At 30.0% G+C, this 20,490-nt stretch overlaps 1 protein-coding gene and 1 non-coding gene across 6 annotated transcripts in view; one reads left to right on the top strand and one right to left on the bottom strand.

The window, feature by feature from the left end:
- Window positions 1-20,490, top strand: part of LOC113378752 (hepatocyte nuclear factor 4-gamma-like) — a 110,470-nt gene that overhangs the window by 77,071 nt on the left and 12,909 nt on the right. For 4 of the 5 annotated variants that reach the window (XM_026619335.1, XM_026619334.1, XM_026619333.1 and 1 more), the window contains exons 2-4: window positions 11,006-11,306; window positions 13,165-13,259; window positions 18,431-18,564. In XM_026619335.1, coding sequence (XP_026475120.1) covers window positions 11,006-11,306; window positions 13,165-13,259; window positions 18,431-18,564 — 530 coding nt within the window. The remainder of the gene's footprint in view (window positions 1-11,005; window positions 11,307-13,164; window positions 13,260-18,430; window positions 18,565-20,490) is intronic. The other variant, XM_026619336.1, reaches the window with a different exon arrangement.
- On the bottom strand, window positions 5,460-5,531 carry Trnaa-cgc. The gene has a single exon. It is a non-coding gene; the product is annotated as a tRNA-Ala (tRNA).

Here is a 20,490-nt window from a genome sequence, read left to right as displayed (position 1 = left end):
TGCAAACATATTTATAGTATTAGAACTGTTGGCTCTACATTTCGCTCCTTTGGTTTTAAACCTTTTGAATCCTATAATAATTTAAAATATATTAAGCAATATGAATTTAAGATTAAGATGGAATATAATAATTCTAATATTTGTTGTGAATTGCTCTTGCGTTGGTCAGGTCAGTTTATCAAATGACCATCTATTAAAATGATCAACATCGACATTGTTATTGCTTTGATCATTTTTTTAAACATTTAAGCTGAGCTTTATTTTTATCGATTATTGTAAAGGAGATTGCGTACGATTGTGCTACTTTTATTTTGATCTGCAATAATTTTCTTAATTTACCTCCAGGACGATTGTGACAGGCATAAACATAGGTTAAAAGAACAATAGCTAAATCGTTTATAACGAATTTATTGTCAGAAATATGTAAAAAAACACACAACGTAATTATTTAAACAAAGCTTATGTAACTTAATATATTATAACAATGTATAACAAAACTAATTTTTTACACAATGTTAATAAGAAATCTTTGTGAATTTTTTTTTTCTGGCATTGATTTTTTTTTCTTTTTTTTTTTGTATTTTGTCTTAGTTAAGTTATAGTTTTATCTGTTTAATCTTTATTCGAGAAGAATAAGAAATACCTGTCACAACTGTACCCACAAAATTTGTCACAACCGTACCCCACACAACATTTTGACAAAAAAAAAATTATCTACGCAAAAACTAATTGCTGGTAATTAATTAATAATGCTCAACTTATAGCAAAATAGCAAAGTAATCTATCTGTATAGAAGTAACAGTTATAATTTAAAAAAACCGAACGAAAAATTCATTTCTTTCGACTCTTTAAAAGCAAGGTGGTTTTCACATCATGTTAACGTAGGACGCTGACTGAAAGCAATAATGAAAACTTGTTCGAACAAGCATACTTCATCTTTCTCTCTTTGGACCCTATCTCAAAATCAGTATAGTTTAGCTGTTATGTTGGCTGTCACTACCGTACCCTGGTACAACCGTACGTAGTCTACCCTACTACTAGAATGAAAACTTTAAAACTTTTAGTCAATAAACCTTTCTCTTAATATTTTTTTATCTATCTACCTAAGGCGTTAAATCCATTGTTCTTAATATACAAAGATAATTAGAAGAATTACGTCAAGTATACTTAACGCACTGCATTAAATGCTGTTTTTTACTGTGGTGATAGTACAAAAAGTAAAACAATGTAAACGATCAAGTGAATTTTCACTTATTAGTAGACTTAAAATAGATTATTACGATTTTTTATATTCTTTTGTTATGAATTTGATCTATCAACTTTCTTATCATAATTGTATATTTAGTCATCTAGTACTTCTGACTCTGATCATGAGTACCTCAATTCTTTTGGAATTTCTCTATAAATGAAATAAAATAAGATTTTATAAGGCAAGAAATAATTAAGAAAAATTCCTAATAATTAGTTCAGGATATTCATATATTCGATAGAATAAATGACTAATTAAATGAGTTTCAAATACCAGTTCATATCCAAATTTGTAAAATGCATGTAAATCTGCATCTGCAATAAGACAAAATCCAATTTTTTTCTCATGTCAACTAACTTTATTAAATGATATAATTGCTAATATTATTAATGAGCTCTTGACAGCGTAAGGGCAACTTGTTTATCCCATTTCAAAAATGATTCATCTTTAGATGCAAACAATTGAACCAGTGTTTGTTTGAGTTTTCCATTTTTGAATGTTTTGCCTGTTTTTTAGAACGAAAACAAATCTGAATTAGAGGTTGTAAGTAATCCATGGATTGTTGAGCTGAATTAATCCTTTCTGCAATCTCCGATGTTGTCAGAAAATGATCTTGCTCCAACATTATCTTAACAACATCGTCGTCGACCAATGATGATCTCCAGACACAGAAAGATCGAAATCACCTGTTTCTAACTTTTGACCCATCTTTTGTATATTTTACCAGAAATTGTACCTTCACCAAACACTTTCAATAAATTTCTACTTTCAAAAAGTAAAGAATATACTTAAAATCATTAACGTTCTGGTTGCCGAAGATAGAGATGAAACTGTTCATGAATAATGGCTATTATTTGTTGCATCCTTTTGGTGTTATTCAAGTTGAGCAAAAACTTTGGAAAATTGTATTTATTAAAAAGAACCTCTTAATCTGGTATGATTTAAGCTGTATGATCTAAGTTTGAAATTGAAACTAATAGCATAAGGTAAACAAATTCTAGCATCAAGTAAAATTGGGAATAATGTTATTGCTATGAAAGGATTTCAGCTGAGTAACAAAAATATTAGTAGAAACTTTATAAAATATTATTTTATTATTTTGTTTCACGAAGCTGATCAGCCTTTCAATTGTAGTGCCAAATAATGCAAATTATAATTATCAGATAAAATATCTTCTGGATTTTGATCATTGATTTATTTAATATTAAATTAAGTGGACAGTAAACCGTGAACTTACTATAATTCATTCACACAATATCAGTTTTCATAAAATCGATACCAATTTGTAAATTTGTTAATTTGTTATATAATTTACAAATAAGCATAACTTCACATGTCAGCTGGAACTGATTTCATTTTATTGTTTGTCGCCTTATCTGGTACTTTTCTCTCGTTATTTGTATTTAAACTCAAGATAACTTTGTACGATTCTGTCAACAACAATCGATATCAAAATTGAATAGAAGAAAAAATATAAATACAATACAATAAAGTATGAATTAAAGTTTGTTGTTGGTTTTTCGTATTTGTTAATGAAGTCATCTATATTTCATTGGACTTGTTGTTAGTACATATATGATTCATTCACCAATTGTTTAAATTGTTATTGCGTCCAAATCTTGCTGACACGGTGAGTTACTTTTGTTAGAATGAATTGTTTTAAAATACACACATTAAGGCAAATTTCTGGAACTTCCCGTACCGTAATCAAAAATCTTGGTACGAAACCCAAAAAAATTTACACAAAATGTGTACATATTATTAAAATCTGTATAAAATATCTGATAACTTGATATACATATGTCCAATAAACATTTTTGACCACCAAATGGCATTTTTTTAACTTATTTTTATTGAGAGTCCATAAACGCTGAACCTGCCTTACCAAAAATTTAATTAGTTCTTCATCTTGTCAATACAAGTAAAATGTTTTTTCAATCATTTCTCTCCGTTCTCTTAAAAACTGAGTTACTGTTTTTGGCACATTTTGCTCCGTATCTTCGGAACGGCTAGACCTGCTTTCGCCAAAAACTAATCAGCACGTCTCCTTATCAATACGAATCGAATGTTTCTTGAATTATTTAAATCGGTTGATCGGTGTTCCCGAAATCGTCGACGAAAATTTGTATCCGCTTACACACACACACATACATCCATTTTTTCTAAGGTATTCCAAAATGTTCAGAAACCACTTAAACGTAAAGATATATAAACATTTTCATTTTCGATTTTTTTGCGATTACTATAACTTACCCTACGGGAAGTTAAAAATGGGTTTTCAAGTGAAAATAATCATTCCGGGTCTTGCTGCATGAAACTATAATATTACAATTAGATAAAGACCACAATTAGTAAAAATAGTGATCGCAAACAATAAACATTACAACATCTTATTTATAGTATATAAACAATTCTTATAGCTGTTTAAATAACAAACAAAAAAAATATGAGTAAATTCAAAAATACATCATCTATTTCTATGAAATAAACAATATCTTTCTGTACATATGGCCTTCGTTGTGTCGTGATTGCAAGTCATTATACAGAAAACATAAGTACATATTCTTTATCATAATTTTTGTTTGTACATTTTGATCGGAAGTGAATAAAATAGGAAATACTAAAAAACTAAATGAAAAGTTTCTCAATAATACAAACGCCGACCCTTCTTCTTCTCTTGTATGCGATGCGATTCGATGACGTACTTCAACGATATCTCTTTATAGACTTCTTAAAATACCACAGATAATTATATATTTTTTGTTTGTCTTGCTTATGTAATCAACCTAGTGATTTCAGAATATCTTACTGTTCATTATTATTATGTTATTAATATAACAATATAATTATTAATTGAACATCATACTTAAAGAATATTTGTTGACTCCGATACACAAAATTTAAAATATAAATATATTGATTTGTGATAGTAGAGTATTTATAGAAATCAGTATCTTGTAAGCTTCTGTACATTCATTCCTCAGTTCTTTTACTTTATTATTATATTTATTATTATTATTAACAGCAATCAGAACCTAATAGTTTTGTAACTTTTAACACGACTTCTTAAACACGTGACTTTATTTACTATCAGCCTATATATTTCATGATGATTTATTTTATTAAAATAAATTTAATAACTATTGACTTTGTTGGATGCAGCAATGCCGAGTTAAGGCAATTTTCACTTGGAAACATATTGCTATCTATATTTTCTAGTGAAAACTCATGTCACTACTGCTTGACATCAGACGGTTCTGGGCGGGTGTCGAACACGGGGCTTCTGATTCGCAGCTCATGGTTCTAACAAACTAATCCACGAAGAAGATCACTCTGATAATCAAGTCTATTTTTGAATTAGGCATGGTATTTTTTTCTTGCTTAAATTTTCTTAGTAATTGTTTGCTTACTTAAGAGAGCAGGAACGAAGTTGAGTTTACATAATGAATCCATTCTTATTGCATTGCGTCTTTTTGTTTTACGTTTTTTTGGAGTTGAGTCGTTAATTTAGTTCTAGTTTTTTATTTTTTCAAAAAATTTAAAAAATTAAAAAAAAAAATTTAAAAATTAAAAAAAAAATCTTTTTTTTTAATGTTTAAAGAACGATTTTTTTAAATATTCCGAAAATTCAAGTTTTCTCAAAATGATCGCCTTTTTAAAAAAAAATATCGATAAAATAAGTTTTTATCATGATATTTTATGAGGCAAGGTGCCCGATAGCTCCATTTTTCTCGGCTCGATTAGGATTACGTTTCTTGTAAGTATACATGTATGTATAACTTATCATTAGTTACCAGAAAACATACTTTCTCAGTATAAGTATGTACATGGGTTATTTGTAGAATAAGTTCGTCTCATAAATAAATAAGCACTTAAAAATTTACAGTATTTATAATAATCCATGTGAAAATATTTCAAACAATTGTTATTAATCATTGAGTATTTTTTTTATTAATTGTTGATAATATTTGTTTCTTCAATAGTTAATTAGGGGTAGTTCCGTTTTCAATTTGCTTTAAGAAGGCCATGCACAACTTAAATTTTTTTGTATTAAAATTCTGAAAAATCACAAAATTATTTATGATATTAAGATTACAATCAATTCCGGTGTTTGTTGCTATATGTTAATATATAAACGTTCAAATTGTAAAATATATAGTTTATTTATATATCTATAATTTTTAAAATATTCAATTGCGTATAAAATAATTGGAGGTACTGGGATTTGAACCCAGGACTTCCCGCATGCGAAGCGGACACTCTACCCCTGAGTTACACCCCCTCTGGAATAAAATACTATTTTTGCATTTAAATTTGCAAAATGTGTCAGAAAAAATGAATGCTATGCTATATCGATATTAATATTTTAGCATATGCATGATTTTTGTTTTTGAAGTAAGTCATCCGACATAAAAAGGCAAAAAAAAAATCCCGGCCTAAAAAATTTATAAATAGTTTGCTATCGACAAATTAAAAATTACCGGTATCAGTTCACAAACGCACAGCCTTATTGAAAAGTTTCCTACTTCTGATTGTAAAAATCAAGAAGAAACAGAAAAAAGTGCTAGGCAAAAACGAACGCCCTTCTAGCGGAGAATCAGCACGTCCATCTGCAATATCTAATATATTTAGAGAACCTGAGACGGAATCTATTCAACCAAAGGATTACCTAAAGCGGAAAAAATACATGGATCTGTTCGGCCATATGTAATATCACAAATATCACAATTATTAAGTGATCCCGGAAAGGAATCTGTTCAACCAACAGGATTATCTAAACCGGAAGAAATACATAAATTTGGAGACAGTTTATATGACGCCGTGATTTGATAAGCCGTCAATACAAATCGAATCAAGTGGCCGCACTTTTAGGCCAAAAAGAACAAAACCAATATGGCGAAAATGGCGAAACTGAACAAGAAGAGGCCTCACCAGTCCGAAAAAAATAGAAAAAAATACGATAATAAGTAGAAATCCAATAACGGGTGATGTTAAGTATTATTAACCAACAACCGAAACAAATTAACTGTTATAAACACTGCTTAAAATTACAATGAATAAAATTTTTATTGTAAACTTTAAAATATTCATTTAGAAAAAATAATTCAACAAAACTCAAGTTCCTTCAAAATCGGTTTAGTCATTTGAAAGACTTGTCGGAACAGACAGGCAAACAAAAATTGTAACTAGTGGTGCATGGTATCGTGGCTTAAGTTGTTCAAAAATGTTGGGCCAGTTTTAGGGAGAGAAAGACGACTTACGACAACTTAATTTTTTTCCTCAAAACTCATCTGAATAGTTTGAATTATTTGTTTTATCTGAATTAGTTCTGTTTTAATTTTTGTATATAGCTATGAAATGAAATTCTATGAAATACTTTGCTCAATTTTGTACTTAATAAGCAATATTTTTAACTTCCCGTAGGGTAAGTATAGTAATCGGAAAAAAATCGAAATTTTTTTTTTTTTGCATATCTTTACGTTTTAAGGTCTTCTGAACATTTTGGTATACCGTGTATGTGTGTGCGCGGATACAAATGTTTGTCGACGATTATGCGAATACTGGTCAACCGATTTGAATAATTAAAAAATCATTCGATTCGTATTGATAAGGAGACGTGCTGACTAGTTTTTGGCGAAAGCAGGTCTAGCCGTTTCGAGGATATGGGGCAAAAAGGGCCAAAAATGGTAATTGATTTTTGAGAGAACGAAGCTTTTGATTTGAATGATTCAAAAAGCATTTTATTTGTATTGAAATGAAGAACTGATGAAATTTTTCGGAAGGCAGGTCTAGCGTTTTCGAAGATCCAATAAAAAAGGGGGAAAAATGTCATTTGGCGGACAAAAATGATCATTAGACATATGCACATCAAATTATCACATATTTTATAGATAATTTAATAATAACAATTTTTTACATTTCTATGGGTTTCGTACCAATGTTTAAACGTTATACTGCAACGCGGCGCCCACGCGCTTTGATATTTTGTTTCTACACAGCTTGAAAAAAGTTTCCAAAATAATTCAATATATAAAAAAAATCTAATTTTACGAAAATTTCAGAAATATCAAAAATTGATTTTTCTCAGAGTTCTAGAAGAAAATTGAATCTTTTTTAAAATTTTTAATTTTTGGAACGGGAAGTTCCTGCAATTTGCTTTAAGGCACGATGCCATGCACCACTAGTTGCAGTTACTTGAAATACATCCAAGTCAGCCCTCAATGTTTTCCATGTTATCTTCAAATTTATTAACGATAACGAATTCTACAAAAATGATTCTATTTTTATCTAACATAATAGGCAGACCCCGTGGCCTAGTGGTTAGAACTATAGGCTTCCAAGTTCAAAGGTTCCAAGTTCCATACCCACGTTGGACTGCCTAATGTAAAGTTGTAGTGACATCGGTTTTTACTAAGAACTATTATATAGATAGCAATGCTTCCGAATTAAATAGCCCCATACCAGGCATTTTTGCATCAATATAAAAATCATCAGTATAGTAGAAGAGTAATACTAAATTATCGCTTACATGATACATGTATTTTATACCGTATTACTGTAACTTAAGATACATTCAGGTTATATCTGAATACTTGTCAAGTTGCCTTCAGGTATGTTCATTATATTTGGTTTCACAGTCAATAAAATTACATTTGTAATTAAATATGTACGTTTTAAGTTCATATTGTCTTTTTCGTCTTAAATTACAAAACTCGTCTGACAATTCGAGTGTAATAAAATTATTTTACTTATCTAATTTTCAAACTTTAATAAAAAATGCTGTGGTATTTGGTTTAACTTCTAAATCTTTTATGAAACTTACGATTGATGTATAGAACATTTTCATCTCAGCACAAGGAATAAATGCAATTATAATATGGTAATATCTTCAAGAATTCCATAATTGTTTTTTACTCTTACCAAGAATAAATATTTTACTAAATGCGATAATATCTATTAGAATCCGAGTTGTTCACTAATGAGTGTGTATAACAATTAGTTACGTAATAAATATATTATTATGAAACACCGGATTTTTATAAAGGTCAGCGGGTAAAATGGTCCATCTTCATTATCTCAAAAAAGTACAATTTTAGGCTAATTACTTGTGGAATGACCCACGGATTTTATTATATAGCAAAATAAAATAAATGGAATTTGATTTTCAAAAAATATCATTTTTATCTACGGGTATCATATGCATAAAAACTGTATAAACTTCGGTCTTGCCACGAACAGTTTTAGTGAAAATAGCCCATCTTCGGCATTCTTGCATCAAATTGAATATATTGTCAGTTTTAGAAATATTCTAATAATAAAAATATATTAAAGACAGATAGACCTTTCGTTGTGTTGTTTTCTAAACCTGGACCTGCAAAGGCAGGTCCAGCCGTTACGGAGATACGAGCAAAGAGTGCAGAAAATAGAAATCAAGTTTTTGAGAGAACGGAGCATCCGATTCGAATAATCCGAAAAACATTCAATTCGTAATGACGGGTAGAAGTGGTGATTAGTTTCTGGCAAAGGCAAGTCAAGCCATTGTGGAGATACCGAGCTAAATGTGCAAAAAATACAGTTTTTGAGAGAACTAAGCATCCTATTTGGATGATTTAAAAAACTTTCTGCTTGTTTTGACAAAATAATTGCTTTTGGAAAAAAAAGTATTTCAAATTTTTTCCCAATTTTGTTTTTCAAAAAACTTTTTATGTATATCGAAAATAGTTAAAATTTTAATTTTAATTCAGGATAAAGTTTTAAAGATCACTTATATACTCTAAATAAAAATTTTTAACTTTACAATTCAGTTTATATAATTTTTATAAATATTAGACAATGTTACAGTATTTATAATAATCTATTTGAAAATATTAAATACTCCTCGAAAATGTCATTACGGTACGGGAAGTTCCAGCAATTTGCCTTAAGGCACGATGCTCCACACCACTAGTTTATATTATACATAGAACGGTAATTTAAGCTTGTTTTTAAACTACACCAATACACACTTTTGAATTAAAAATGCCCAAATTTTCAAAATGGTTTGCGTTTTTCTCTGAATCATCAATCAATCGTAATTGGGCAAAAAGTTTGAAATTATCTATTATCTATCTTTCTTCGTGATTATCAATCTTTTACTAATAATCCGTTTTTGACTTCGTGACCGCCGACTTAGAACTACTTGTCTCTTGCAAGTGCAGGATCCAAGGCCATATGGATGATTAAAATTCTTGAAATCCTACTTGTTTCAATAACCATTTTGAGTGTCATCATAATGTCCAGTTTGCTGACAGATTGTGCACTTATTATAACATGCAATTCAAATAAACAACTGAACAGAACTGCATGTTTCAATGACAAATAGATTATGGAATGATGTCGTAGAATTCTGTAAATAAAGTACATTGATAAGCAGCATAACGCCGATTCATTTTATTTATGAATATATCGCACGTTCTCTCCTTTTATAATTTTATAGATGTTGTTGAATTTGTGCCTTAGATTGACTTATTTCTGGTGACAGTTGTTTTGTGAAGTGGAATTTTTATGTATCTATGATATTTTAGTGGTCAGTACATAGTGATATCATGTTAAAATATTAGCCAAAAGTAGACGTTTTAGATTTGAGATTAAGAAACAGCTTACATAAGTTAAATAAAGACGTCTCGATTAGCTAGTCTCTGGAAAATGGATTTGGTCCGTTTAGTCTTACCTTGTGGTTGGTTATAAATCTTGTGCTTTTTTTATTGCATACATACGAGTATAATCGCGACATAGCCAATATCTAGGTGCATCTATCTTAATGCAATATACCATATGTCCAAATTGGCTTCAATGCATTATATTTATTTATTTATTGGCAAACCGTAGCCAATAATAATTAATATTATTTTAGACTCTTGTTTATCAATCTTAGTCACAAAAAGTCATTGAAGTAGAGTAATTTTATAATATAGTAAAAAAACACGGTTGCACAGGTGATCAAATGGTGATGCTGCATAGATAAAGGATAAGGAAATTATGCAAGAAAATGGTAATTGAAATCAAATTGCGAAAATTATACAATAACGTATTAAGCAAATTCTTTAAAACGGTTGATTAAGAAAGAATAAAATGATTTGTTATCCAAATTTCGGATATTGAGTTGAAGTTTATTCATAAGCAGAATACCTAAACCATCAATTGCACTGAAAGAGCTGGCTAGTTTGTATGTCCTCTCTCTAATAAGGTTCCAAATTGTTTTTGAAAAAAAGTGATAACGCACCAACAGAAAAATACATGGGGGTTAAAATATTATGCTTTTCTAAACTGCTTCTGTAAGAGGCTTTCTCTGACATCAATTATAAGAATAAGTAATTTTAACCGAGGTTGGATTTGAGATTAGCATCTTGTTAATAGTTTATACTTGCAACCAACCAGCCCGTACAGGTTTTCAATGTGAATCTTTCATGTGAGTCTTCTGTCCAATAAGTGATGGAGAAGAAAAGGAACATAATTGGTTTTGTTTTACATAAATGCAGTTATAAAATTGAATACTTGTATGTTTACTTTTTTATTCTTTTCATACTTTATGTCTTTATTGACGAGCAGAGGTATAGAAAACAAATTGTTGCTACTAAATTGTTATATATTTTTATTCTAATCATCGACTTTAAACAATTTTAGCAAGTACTTCAAATAAATCTTTCTGCTATTGCTGAATAAATAAATAAATATTCTTTTTATCAACCGACTTAAGTTAAATTTCTTTTATTCCAGATAACGACATCCACATGTCGATTGCGACCAGTGCCATGTCGGGTTTGCCCAGCCAGCAATTAGGTGGCAGTGGCAGCTCGAGTTCCCTGAATCCTTCGCCGATCAGTTCCCACTCGCCCCCCAGTTCTGTTTCGGGAGCCTCGACGCAGAACATTGGCGGCGGGGTCATCTCGGGGGCGCTGACCCACTGCGCCATATGCGGAGACCGCGCGACTGGTAAACATTACGGAGCTTCCAGCTGTGATGGGTGCAAGGGATTTTTTCGGCGAAGTGTTCGGAAGAATCATGTTTACACTTGCAGGTGTACTGTCTTAATTTTAATAGATATTATAATGTTTAGATATCGTTTATATTTATTATTCTTAAAACGCTCAAAATAGCAGTTACAAAACTATTTTTTATGGGCCGATTCTGCTTCACAACATACCAATGTTATGGCAAGGCCATGTTTTGCTCCTACTTCCATAAATTATGCTACTGTATTATACCGAATACTGTCAAAATGTCATGCAATATCTGTGCATTCAGGCGTTTTACACATAAACTGCTACGTCACTTGTATGTTATGAAGCTGGGTCAGAAAGACCCATTTGTACGGTTTCTAGTTTAGGTTTTCTATCCATTCACCTAAGCAACCACATGGCTTTTATCAATATTTAGTATGGAAAGTTCTTCATAACATAGCCTTGCCATAATTTGGCATGTTATGCAGCAGAATCTGTCCATTAGTTTCGAATTGTGTTTATACAACCAAAGATATTTTAAAACCCAAGGCTAAATATCAAGAAGTAATGATATCAAAATTTTACTCGATGTTATAGGTCTCAAATATAATCGAAAGTGAAAATAGCCTTTCGCGAGTATTCCAGCAACTCAGACAAGTGAAAACTATTTGATATAAATATCTAATGTTTAGTAATAGCATAGAAGGCTGGTTAACCACTGGGTTGTCCTCTCATATAATATACTAGATTAGGAGTTAAGTCAGCAATCACAATTCAAAGTTACATTTGTCATTTTCACATTTTTTTAGTGTTTTTTATACATGGAAAACTGGTATTTTCTTTTTTAAAATGGTTTTCGAATTTCACAATTTTAACCGAAATATAAAAACAACAAACCTTAGTTTTGAAATTCAACACAAAGTAAAATGTTTAGCAGAGCTAATAATTGTGTTGGCAGTTTGGAACTCCAGTAGAAGTTGTTTAGATATTACGGGAGACTGGTTACGGTTGTACCACTTTTTTATCAGCAATAATTTTGTTAATTTATCAGTTGGTTGGGAGAAAAGTAAATTAAATGGTAATTGTAACATTTGTCTACGTGGAAATGCTGAAATATTTTCCATAACCGTCCACACCCCTAGGACAGTTGGCCAGGCATAAAAATAGGTTAAAAACCAAACACCAAAATGGTTTATAATAATTTTTTATATCAAAAATATATAACACAATACAACATAATCATTTGAATGAAGCTTATGAATATAATATAACAATATAAAACAAAACATATGTTTTAGACAAAGTTGACAAGAAATCTTTGTGGAATCTTTTTTTTCTTGTACTGAATTTTCCTTGCTCTTTTACTTTCATATTTTGTTTTAGTTAGGTTAGTTTTTTCTTTATCTGTTTAATCCTCACACGAAAAGAACAAGAAATACATGTGACAACCGTACCGCAAAATTTGTCACAGTCGTACCCAACGCACACTTTTGAAAACAAATAATCATTTTGACTGACCTATATTATTAACTAAAAAAGATATTAAATAAAGTAACTTATTTTTGACTTTTTAAAAGTAATACGGTCTATAGATTAATAATGGAAACTTGTTCGAATAAACACACTTTATCTTTTTTTCCTTTGGAACCTTTCTTAAAATCATTACCGTACCCAGTCTCATCCAAAATGATTTGGATTTGTCTTTTACAGATTTATTTTAATATTCATTATTATGTTTTTTTTTAATATTTATCTTATTTTAAAAACACAATAGCGCATTGTTTTTTACTTGTACGCGTTTAATTGCAAATGCGTTTGTATAATATGTTAATGCCTATAGAATATGTAAATACGATAATAAAACTGCTGATATTCTCTTTAAAATAAAACATTGACGTTGAACGATTGATAAATAATTTATTTTTATATTCGCAGATTTAATCGAGCATGTGTCGTAGACAAAGATAAACGGAACCAGTGTCGGTACTGCCGTTTGAGGAAGTGTTTTAAAGCTGGAATGAAAAAAGAAGGTAAACCAATATTCATTCTGTATTGATTATAATTAATTCATTTTTTTGTATTAACGTTTCTCGTATGATATCCGGATTTGTGCGGAAAATTTAATCGCGAATTAACAACTTGTTTTATTTATTTATATACTAGATCTGTTGTAACTTTTAAATGTTTTATTTGTTATAAACATGTTATTTGGCAAGTTGTTTAAAATTTAAATAATTCATGACGTTTTCTAACGACCATGATATCTTATTGCAAAGTTGTGTAGACGCGCTATTTATAGATTAATTTATAAATAAAGTATAAAAAAGATTAGATCTTATTTTTGTATAGGGTAGAGCGCGGCTTATAGGTCCGCGGATGAAAAGATCTATCATCGATATCTCAAAAACCAGTAAAGTTAAGAATTTTTTAACAAGAATATTTGAAAGCAGAGGAAAAAAGATGTATAGCCATCACTTTGATCCTTACGACGTTGCTATCAGGAGATAAACGGCAATGTTTGAAAATCCATAACAAAAGTATTTTCTTTCGTTGTTAGATTTTTGGTAGTGAGCACTGTTGTTTAGTTTACGAGCCTGTAATATAATTCTTAAGTATACGTTATTCAATTGTTTCTTAAGATGTATTGTTAATTATAAGTTAGATTCATCCGTTTTTTATATAACCTCTATAAAAGCTTACATCTGGGCGGGGTAGAAAGGACCAGCTGAACCTTTACCCTGACAGAGGTCGAATAAAAAATGAATTAAGTTAAAAAAGCTATTTTATAAGAGATGAATTAAATAAATAGTTATTTCAACTCTGCTGATGAATATTTCTGACGAAATGCCAGATCAAGGTTATTTACATTGTTATCTCTTTAAAAAAATGCATCCATGAAATTTGTATTTTGAATTAGTTGAATAATGTAGCTGTAAAAAATTTTTTTAAAGTTTCTTTAAAATTAAAATATTACCTTGGATCTGTTTGCCCCTTGGCCGTCCCAATTTACCCAGTGATAAATTAACTGGGAATTTTACTGGACATAGTCAGAGAGTTGTTTGTTTGATATGTGTAATTTTTGTGATATAATTGGTTTGGTTTTTACAATGTAATTTTAACATATCCTTGAATTTGAAAATATCTTGCAAAAATTAAGTTATGGGTGCGTTACGTACTCCCTGACATCAGAAGGTTGATATTCGTTTTTTATTGAAAATATAGATTAAATTTTTTTTTCTATGTAAAAATACATCTCGATCACAGCTAAACAGAATAGATACTGATAATAAAAATATAATATATTTAAAAAATCATTATAATACAAATTTTTATAAAAAATCAGTCATCTTATAAATGAATTATGTAAGAAGATTCTTGCGGGGTTAATAACTATTTATTTAATTTATTGCTTTTAAAATTACATTTCTATTTACTATTTTCTTATTGCGCCCGCCGGGGTATGGGTACAGTTGGTCCTTTCTGCTCCAACCACATGTGAGCTTTTATGGAGGTTATATAAAAATTGTATAATGTATACTTGTAAAATATTAACCCAACCAGAAAAACTAACAACGAAAGAAAATACTTTCGTTATAGATTTTCAAAATTTCCGTTTATTTGCTTATAGCGACGTTGCTTGATTTATTGCGATGGCTGATTACACGTCTTTTGTCCTCTACTTTTAAATACTATTGTGAAAAAATTGCTAAGTTTACTTATTTGTGAGATATTGGTAGTGGGCCTTTTTACCCGCGGATTTTTGAGCCCTGCTTCCCTCTATACAACAAAAATTTTAAATAATAGATACTATAAAAACTGTTGGGGGAAGTCTCCAAGTGACAGACACCTAAGGTTTATAAATAGATCAAAAAATATTTTACGAAATGTTAATTAAATTATGATTTATGTTAGATAACAAAGTTAGAAATCAAACTAAATTAACAAAACCGCAATCTTTGCTAAAAAATAATTATTACTATCAATCAAACTTTGCTATCAAAAATATGATTTTAAACAGTGGCACCTAGTACCGGACATTTCAAAATAACCGACATTTTCGTTCATTTGATGGCACATACTAAAATTGATTAAAAGATCTAATGATATTCTACCATTTTACGGATAACAATCAAGTACAACTTTTATCTTTGCATACCAGTCAAATGTAAATACATAAATATGCTAGAATTACTTCCATTGATATTTAGGCGACGCCGTGATTTTGCGCCTAAAACAGAAAGGGTTGCTCTCGCCGTGGCCGTGTGCGTTACAGGCGAGGCTTGGCGCGTGATCCTGTACCTGTGTGCTCCCAGTGCCCCTTTCATTTGTATTTTGAAATGAAAAGATTTATACTCGCTTAAATAATACGTATTAAATAGAGTGTTTGGTGCTTGGTGCCGTCCGGCGTTAGGGGACTTCCCCCTATACTATTTACACCTTACTTTAATGTACTTTTTCATTTGATCGTTGTATAATTAAAAATTATATTATTCTGTTTGTTTAATTTAATCAACAAAACATTGTGCATAGGCGGTAAATTTCTTCAGTGTTTGTTTCAAATATGTTCAACTGTTTATGATATTTATATACTTGCAAATTATCAAACAAATATTTTCAATATTACCAATACCCATTAACCTTCGATATTCGGTTCCATAATTATAAGAGTTTCGTATTTCCAATCCTTGTTTTGCAGCATGATTCATAATTATATCGAACATTGTTTATTATTAAGACGTTATGACTACCCGTTTGCAAATGTAACAAATTATTCACTGTTAAGAAATGTATATTTAGAGATAAGAAAAATAAGTTGCCAAATAGTCATTTCAATTTAACATTTTTTGTACCTAATTCATGTTTGAAGACTTGAGCAAAGGAGATGGCTATAGATAAAAACAAATATAATCTATTACGTAGATAAATTTCATTATATTTAAGAGTAAATTTAATAAATGTAGAGTGTTTTAAAGGACATTGTCGGATAAAGCCAATTATCCTTTCAGAATTAATTTCGTGTATCAAGAATCACTTTCTTCGCCCTAAATGTTTCCAGTATGCATTTAATTAGGTTTGATTAATCTAGGTGAATGAGCTAACTTCATTCTTACATACCTGTACAAGAAAGATTTTTTTCTGAGGCTTGCATAAAAAATCTGAGGCTGCACAAAAATGAGGCTGCTTGAATCTAAGGCTGCACAAAAAATTCTTTACTTTTTGTGCTGCCTTAGATCCCATTTTCCATCCCTCACCATCACCCTCATGTGTCCTGATGGACTTTAGTAATGATAATAATAATTGATTGGTCTTAAAAAGTATACGGCATCATTTCTTATCCCTTGTTGTGTTTCACATCCTCTATTTCATATTAGTCATTCCTACATCTTTGTCCTAATTTTGTCACATGTTTTTCCTTCGTTGTCATATGATGTAGTACTTATCTTGGATCATGGATGCAATCCGCTCTTTTCAGAATTTAGCAGTTTTGATCTCTCTAATTTTCCAAAGTACTTTTTTTCATTTGTGACTACATATTTCTGTGTAGATTTGTTACATTTTCTTTAAACTTACGTTTCCAAAACTTTCCAAATTTGGTTACACTGAGAACTTGTCTCTGGTTCAAACAGGGATGTGTCCAAAAAATAAAATAGCAACTAATTATTCGAATTTCAATATTTGAAAGTAACAAATTTACTTAAGCTCAAAATGAATAATTATAATTATTATGTTATCCTATACACATTAAATATTACTGAACTGGCATTAATTATCATTGAACCGTAATTAAACAATTAAAATAATAATACATGCTATGTTTATGGATTGCTTAATTAACTTCCCGTAGGGTAGTTATAGTAATTGCAAAAAAATCGAAAATGAAAATTTTTGTATATTTTTACGTTTCAAAGGTTTCTAAACATTTTGGCATACCTTAGAAAAATAGATGTATCTGTGTTGTGTGTGTGTATGTTTGGATACAATTTTTCGTCCACGATTTCGGGCGCACGGATCAACCAATTTGAGTGTTTCAAAAAACATTCTATTCCTATTGATGGAAGATGTGCTGATTAATTTTTGGCAATGGCAGGTCCAGCCTTTACGGGGATACGGAGCAAAATGTGCCAAAAACGGTAATTCAGTTCTTGAGAGAACGGAGCATCCGATTTGAATTATTTAAAAATCATTTTACTTATATTGACAAAGTAAAGAATTGGTTAAATTTTTGGCAAGCAGGTCCAGCGGTTTTGGAGATACAGAGGAAAATATAGAAAAAAGAGATATTTGGCGGTCTAAAATGATCTTTAGACATATGCACCTAAATGGTCAGATATTTTATAGAGATTTTTAACATGAGTACTAATTTTGTTATAATTTTTTTGGGTTCCGTGCCAAGATTTTTAACTGTTAAATTTAAGAGTTGAGTAAATGTTTAAATATCAGCTTTTGGCGACAATTTTGTAAGGCTTAATCTTACATTTCTCGGCTAGTGAAGTTCAGTCTACATATTTTTAAGGAGATTGATAATAATGCCTCACTTTACATTACCTTGCCTTATAAAATGTGTATATGCCTTTCAATTATAGATATTATAGTATAAGCAAATAGATGTTATCATGTTGTATTGTGATCCACACCCGTGGACCACCACCCTTGTTATGGGCCCCTGGGAGTCTATATAAATAACTTTTGGAATAACTGGTCTAAATTGTTGATTATTTAATTAGTTGACATTGAGTAAATGATGAGAAACATTTAATTAACTGGTATATCTAAGTAATTTGAGAAATTTTGATATAATAAACTAGTGGTGTATGGCATCGTGCGGATAATTCAAATCGGATGCTCCTTCTCTCAATGCCAAAATGTTTAGTAATCTCTTAAACGTAAAGATATTCAAAAAATTTTAATTTCGATTTTTAGACGATTACAATAACTTGCCCTACGGAAAGTTAAAAAGCAGTTTAACTTTTGGCAATTGTTTTACAAATTACTGTAAAGTTACATATTAGCCTAAAAGTTTAACTTTTGGCAATTGTTCATATTAGTTAGCCTAAAAATGCAGTCACTGTTTGTCATCCAATATCTGGATTCTTTTATGGAGATTATAACGTAGTGACATGTTTCATATATTTTAAACTAATATATAAATCTATTTATTATATTAAACTTATTTATATATATTTTTTCTGGTTTTGTGCAGCCGTCCAGAACGAAAGGGATAGGATTAGCTGCAGGCGGCCGAGTTATGAAGAACAATCCCAAGGAAATGGTTTGTCAGTGATGTCTCTGCTGAACGCAGAGATGCTTAGTCGACAGGTTGGGGCTGCTCTTGAGGTGATTTGTATTTTTGTCACGTTGTGCTTATTGCTTTGTTTATTGCCATCATACATGTTTATGAATAATAGCCTACGTATCGCAGATTAAAATCACAAAGTTTGAAATACTCGCATAAATTATATATTTTTTTACCATGTAATTTACAACTGTCTTCAGTAGACATTTAGTAAGTCTAAAGACTATATGAGTTAAATGACATATGATACGTAAATGACAATAATGGAAGTATCCAGTGTTACTTCTGCTTGAAATACAAGAAGGGTTTCCTACAATAAAAAAGAAGTAAAAAGAATAAAAATTGATATATTTTTTTTTTACGTAGCAGGTGTATTCTTTTCAGTCTCCTTTAAATGTTAACAGCCAGAAGTTTTCTTAGTTATTTTGGGATGGGGCATCCACCTTCTTTATATCTGGTTGCAAACCATAGTGTATATTGCAAGAATTAGGAATAATGATGCATTGCTATATATTTTTGCGGTCATCAAGGGAACTTTTCACCATTAATTTAAAATATTACTACACTCAAAGCTCCTATAATGCGGTGAGTGCGTACCCCGTAATACAAAAACCGTCACGCGCTCTATGAAACCGTCTATATAGTGTTGTATAAGAACCGCGCTGTAAAAAAATAGGAATAACCTATTATAACATCATTTGTACCGTTTTATATGGAAAACTAATTAATACAAAAAGCATACATTTTAAATTGTTTTATTTAATTGAAAAATTCGTATAAAGATATGATAAAAAAATCTAAATTATTTTTTACTGAATCGAAGAATTTGTAAAAGGACTAGATGACCCGACAGACGTTGTCCTGTAACCCACGTCTACAATTTAAGTTTGAAATTTTTTAATATCCTATCCTATACTTTTTAATATTCTATTTATTGCCCTTTCATTTATGGTCTTAGCATAAGCTATATACGTATTGGAAACTGCAGTTTTTTTATCAATATAAGAAATTCAGAAAGAATAAATATATTATCTACGGTAAAAAAACAATTTCACCTTTGTTATTTCCAACCATATAATTGCTTCAATAAATCATATAATATATAATAGTCTATAATTTTTATAATCGCGTACTCTATATTAGTTGGTTTTTAGCAATTACAATTTCTAAATTACATTTCTCTTACTAATAATTTAATAAGCATTATTACTTTAGTTAAAATCTAAGGTGAATTAATTTGTAAAATCTAGTTCATATGGCACTGTTTAATCTAAGATTATGAACTTGCTAAATATTTCGTACCCAATGCCAAACAAATGAATTTTTGACACCTGAAACAATATTCAAAATCATTTTTTCAACAATTATAAATATTTTTTTGTATAATTTAGTGAAGTAAAGCAAAATACAACATGCATAAGTTTAAAAAATAAATGTATATCAATTTTGGACGTATTTATTAAACTAAATTATATAATTTCATCTGCCAAACATATGTTGTATTTTATATTGTTTTAATTTCTGGCACATCTCAGCTGGTTTTCGGCAATAATATTGTAGATATTACATTATTCTTATTAATAATCATGAATATGGATATTACATACTAATATTGTCTAGGCTCGCTTAAACTAAATTCAAATTTCAAGTGAATCGATATTTTTGTCGATTGTTGACAGTTCTCATGTATCAAAATGTTTTCAATGTCAAACAATGATGTTATTTCTGGCATTTTTTTCTATTTATTTCTACAATATTACTATTTTTATAATCACATACATCTTAAAAAATTCCCTTAACAAACTTCAGAAAGAATGATCAAAATCCGAATAATCGTTTAGGACAAGGATGAGCAACCCGCGGCCCGCGGGCCGCATGCGGCCCGCTAGAGGTTTTTCTGCGGCCCGCCAAGCATTTCTCAACTACAGATTATTTTTCTAGATGAAGGCGAAAGATTTGGCAAAAAA

This window comes from Ctenocephalides felis, unplaced genomic scaffold (assembly GCF_003426905.1).
Source record: "Ctenocephalides felis isolate EL2017-DRISC unplaced genomic scaffold, ASM342690v1 CF-g0.4_SCAFFOLD_01886, whole genome shotgun sequence".
Classification (NCBI taxonomy): Eukaryota; Metazoa; Arthropoda; class Insecta; order Siphonaptera; family Pulicidae; genus Ctenocephalides; species Ctenocephalides felis.
The sequence above is the reverse complement of the archived record's forward strand: the minus strand, read 5'-3'. Positions and strand labels throughout refer to the sequence as shown.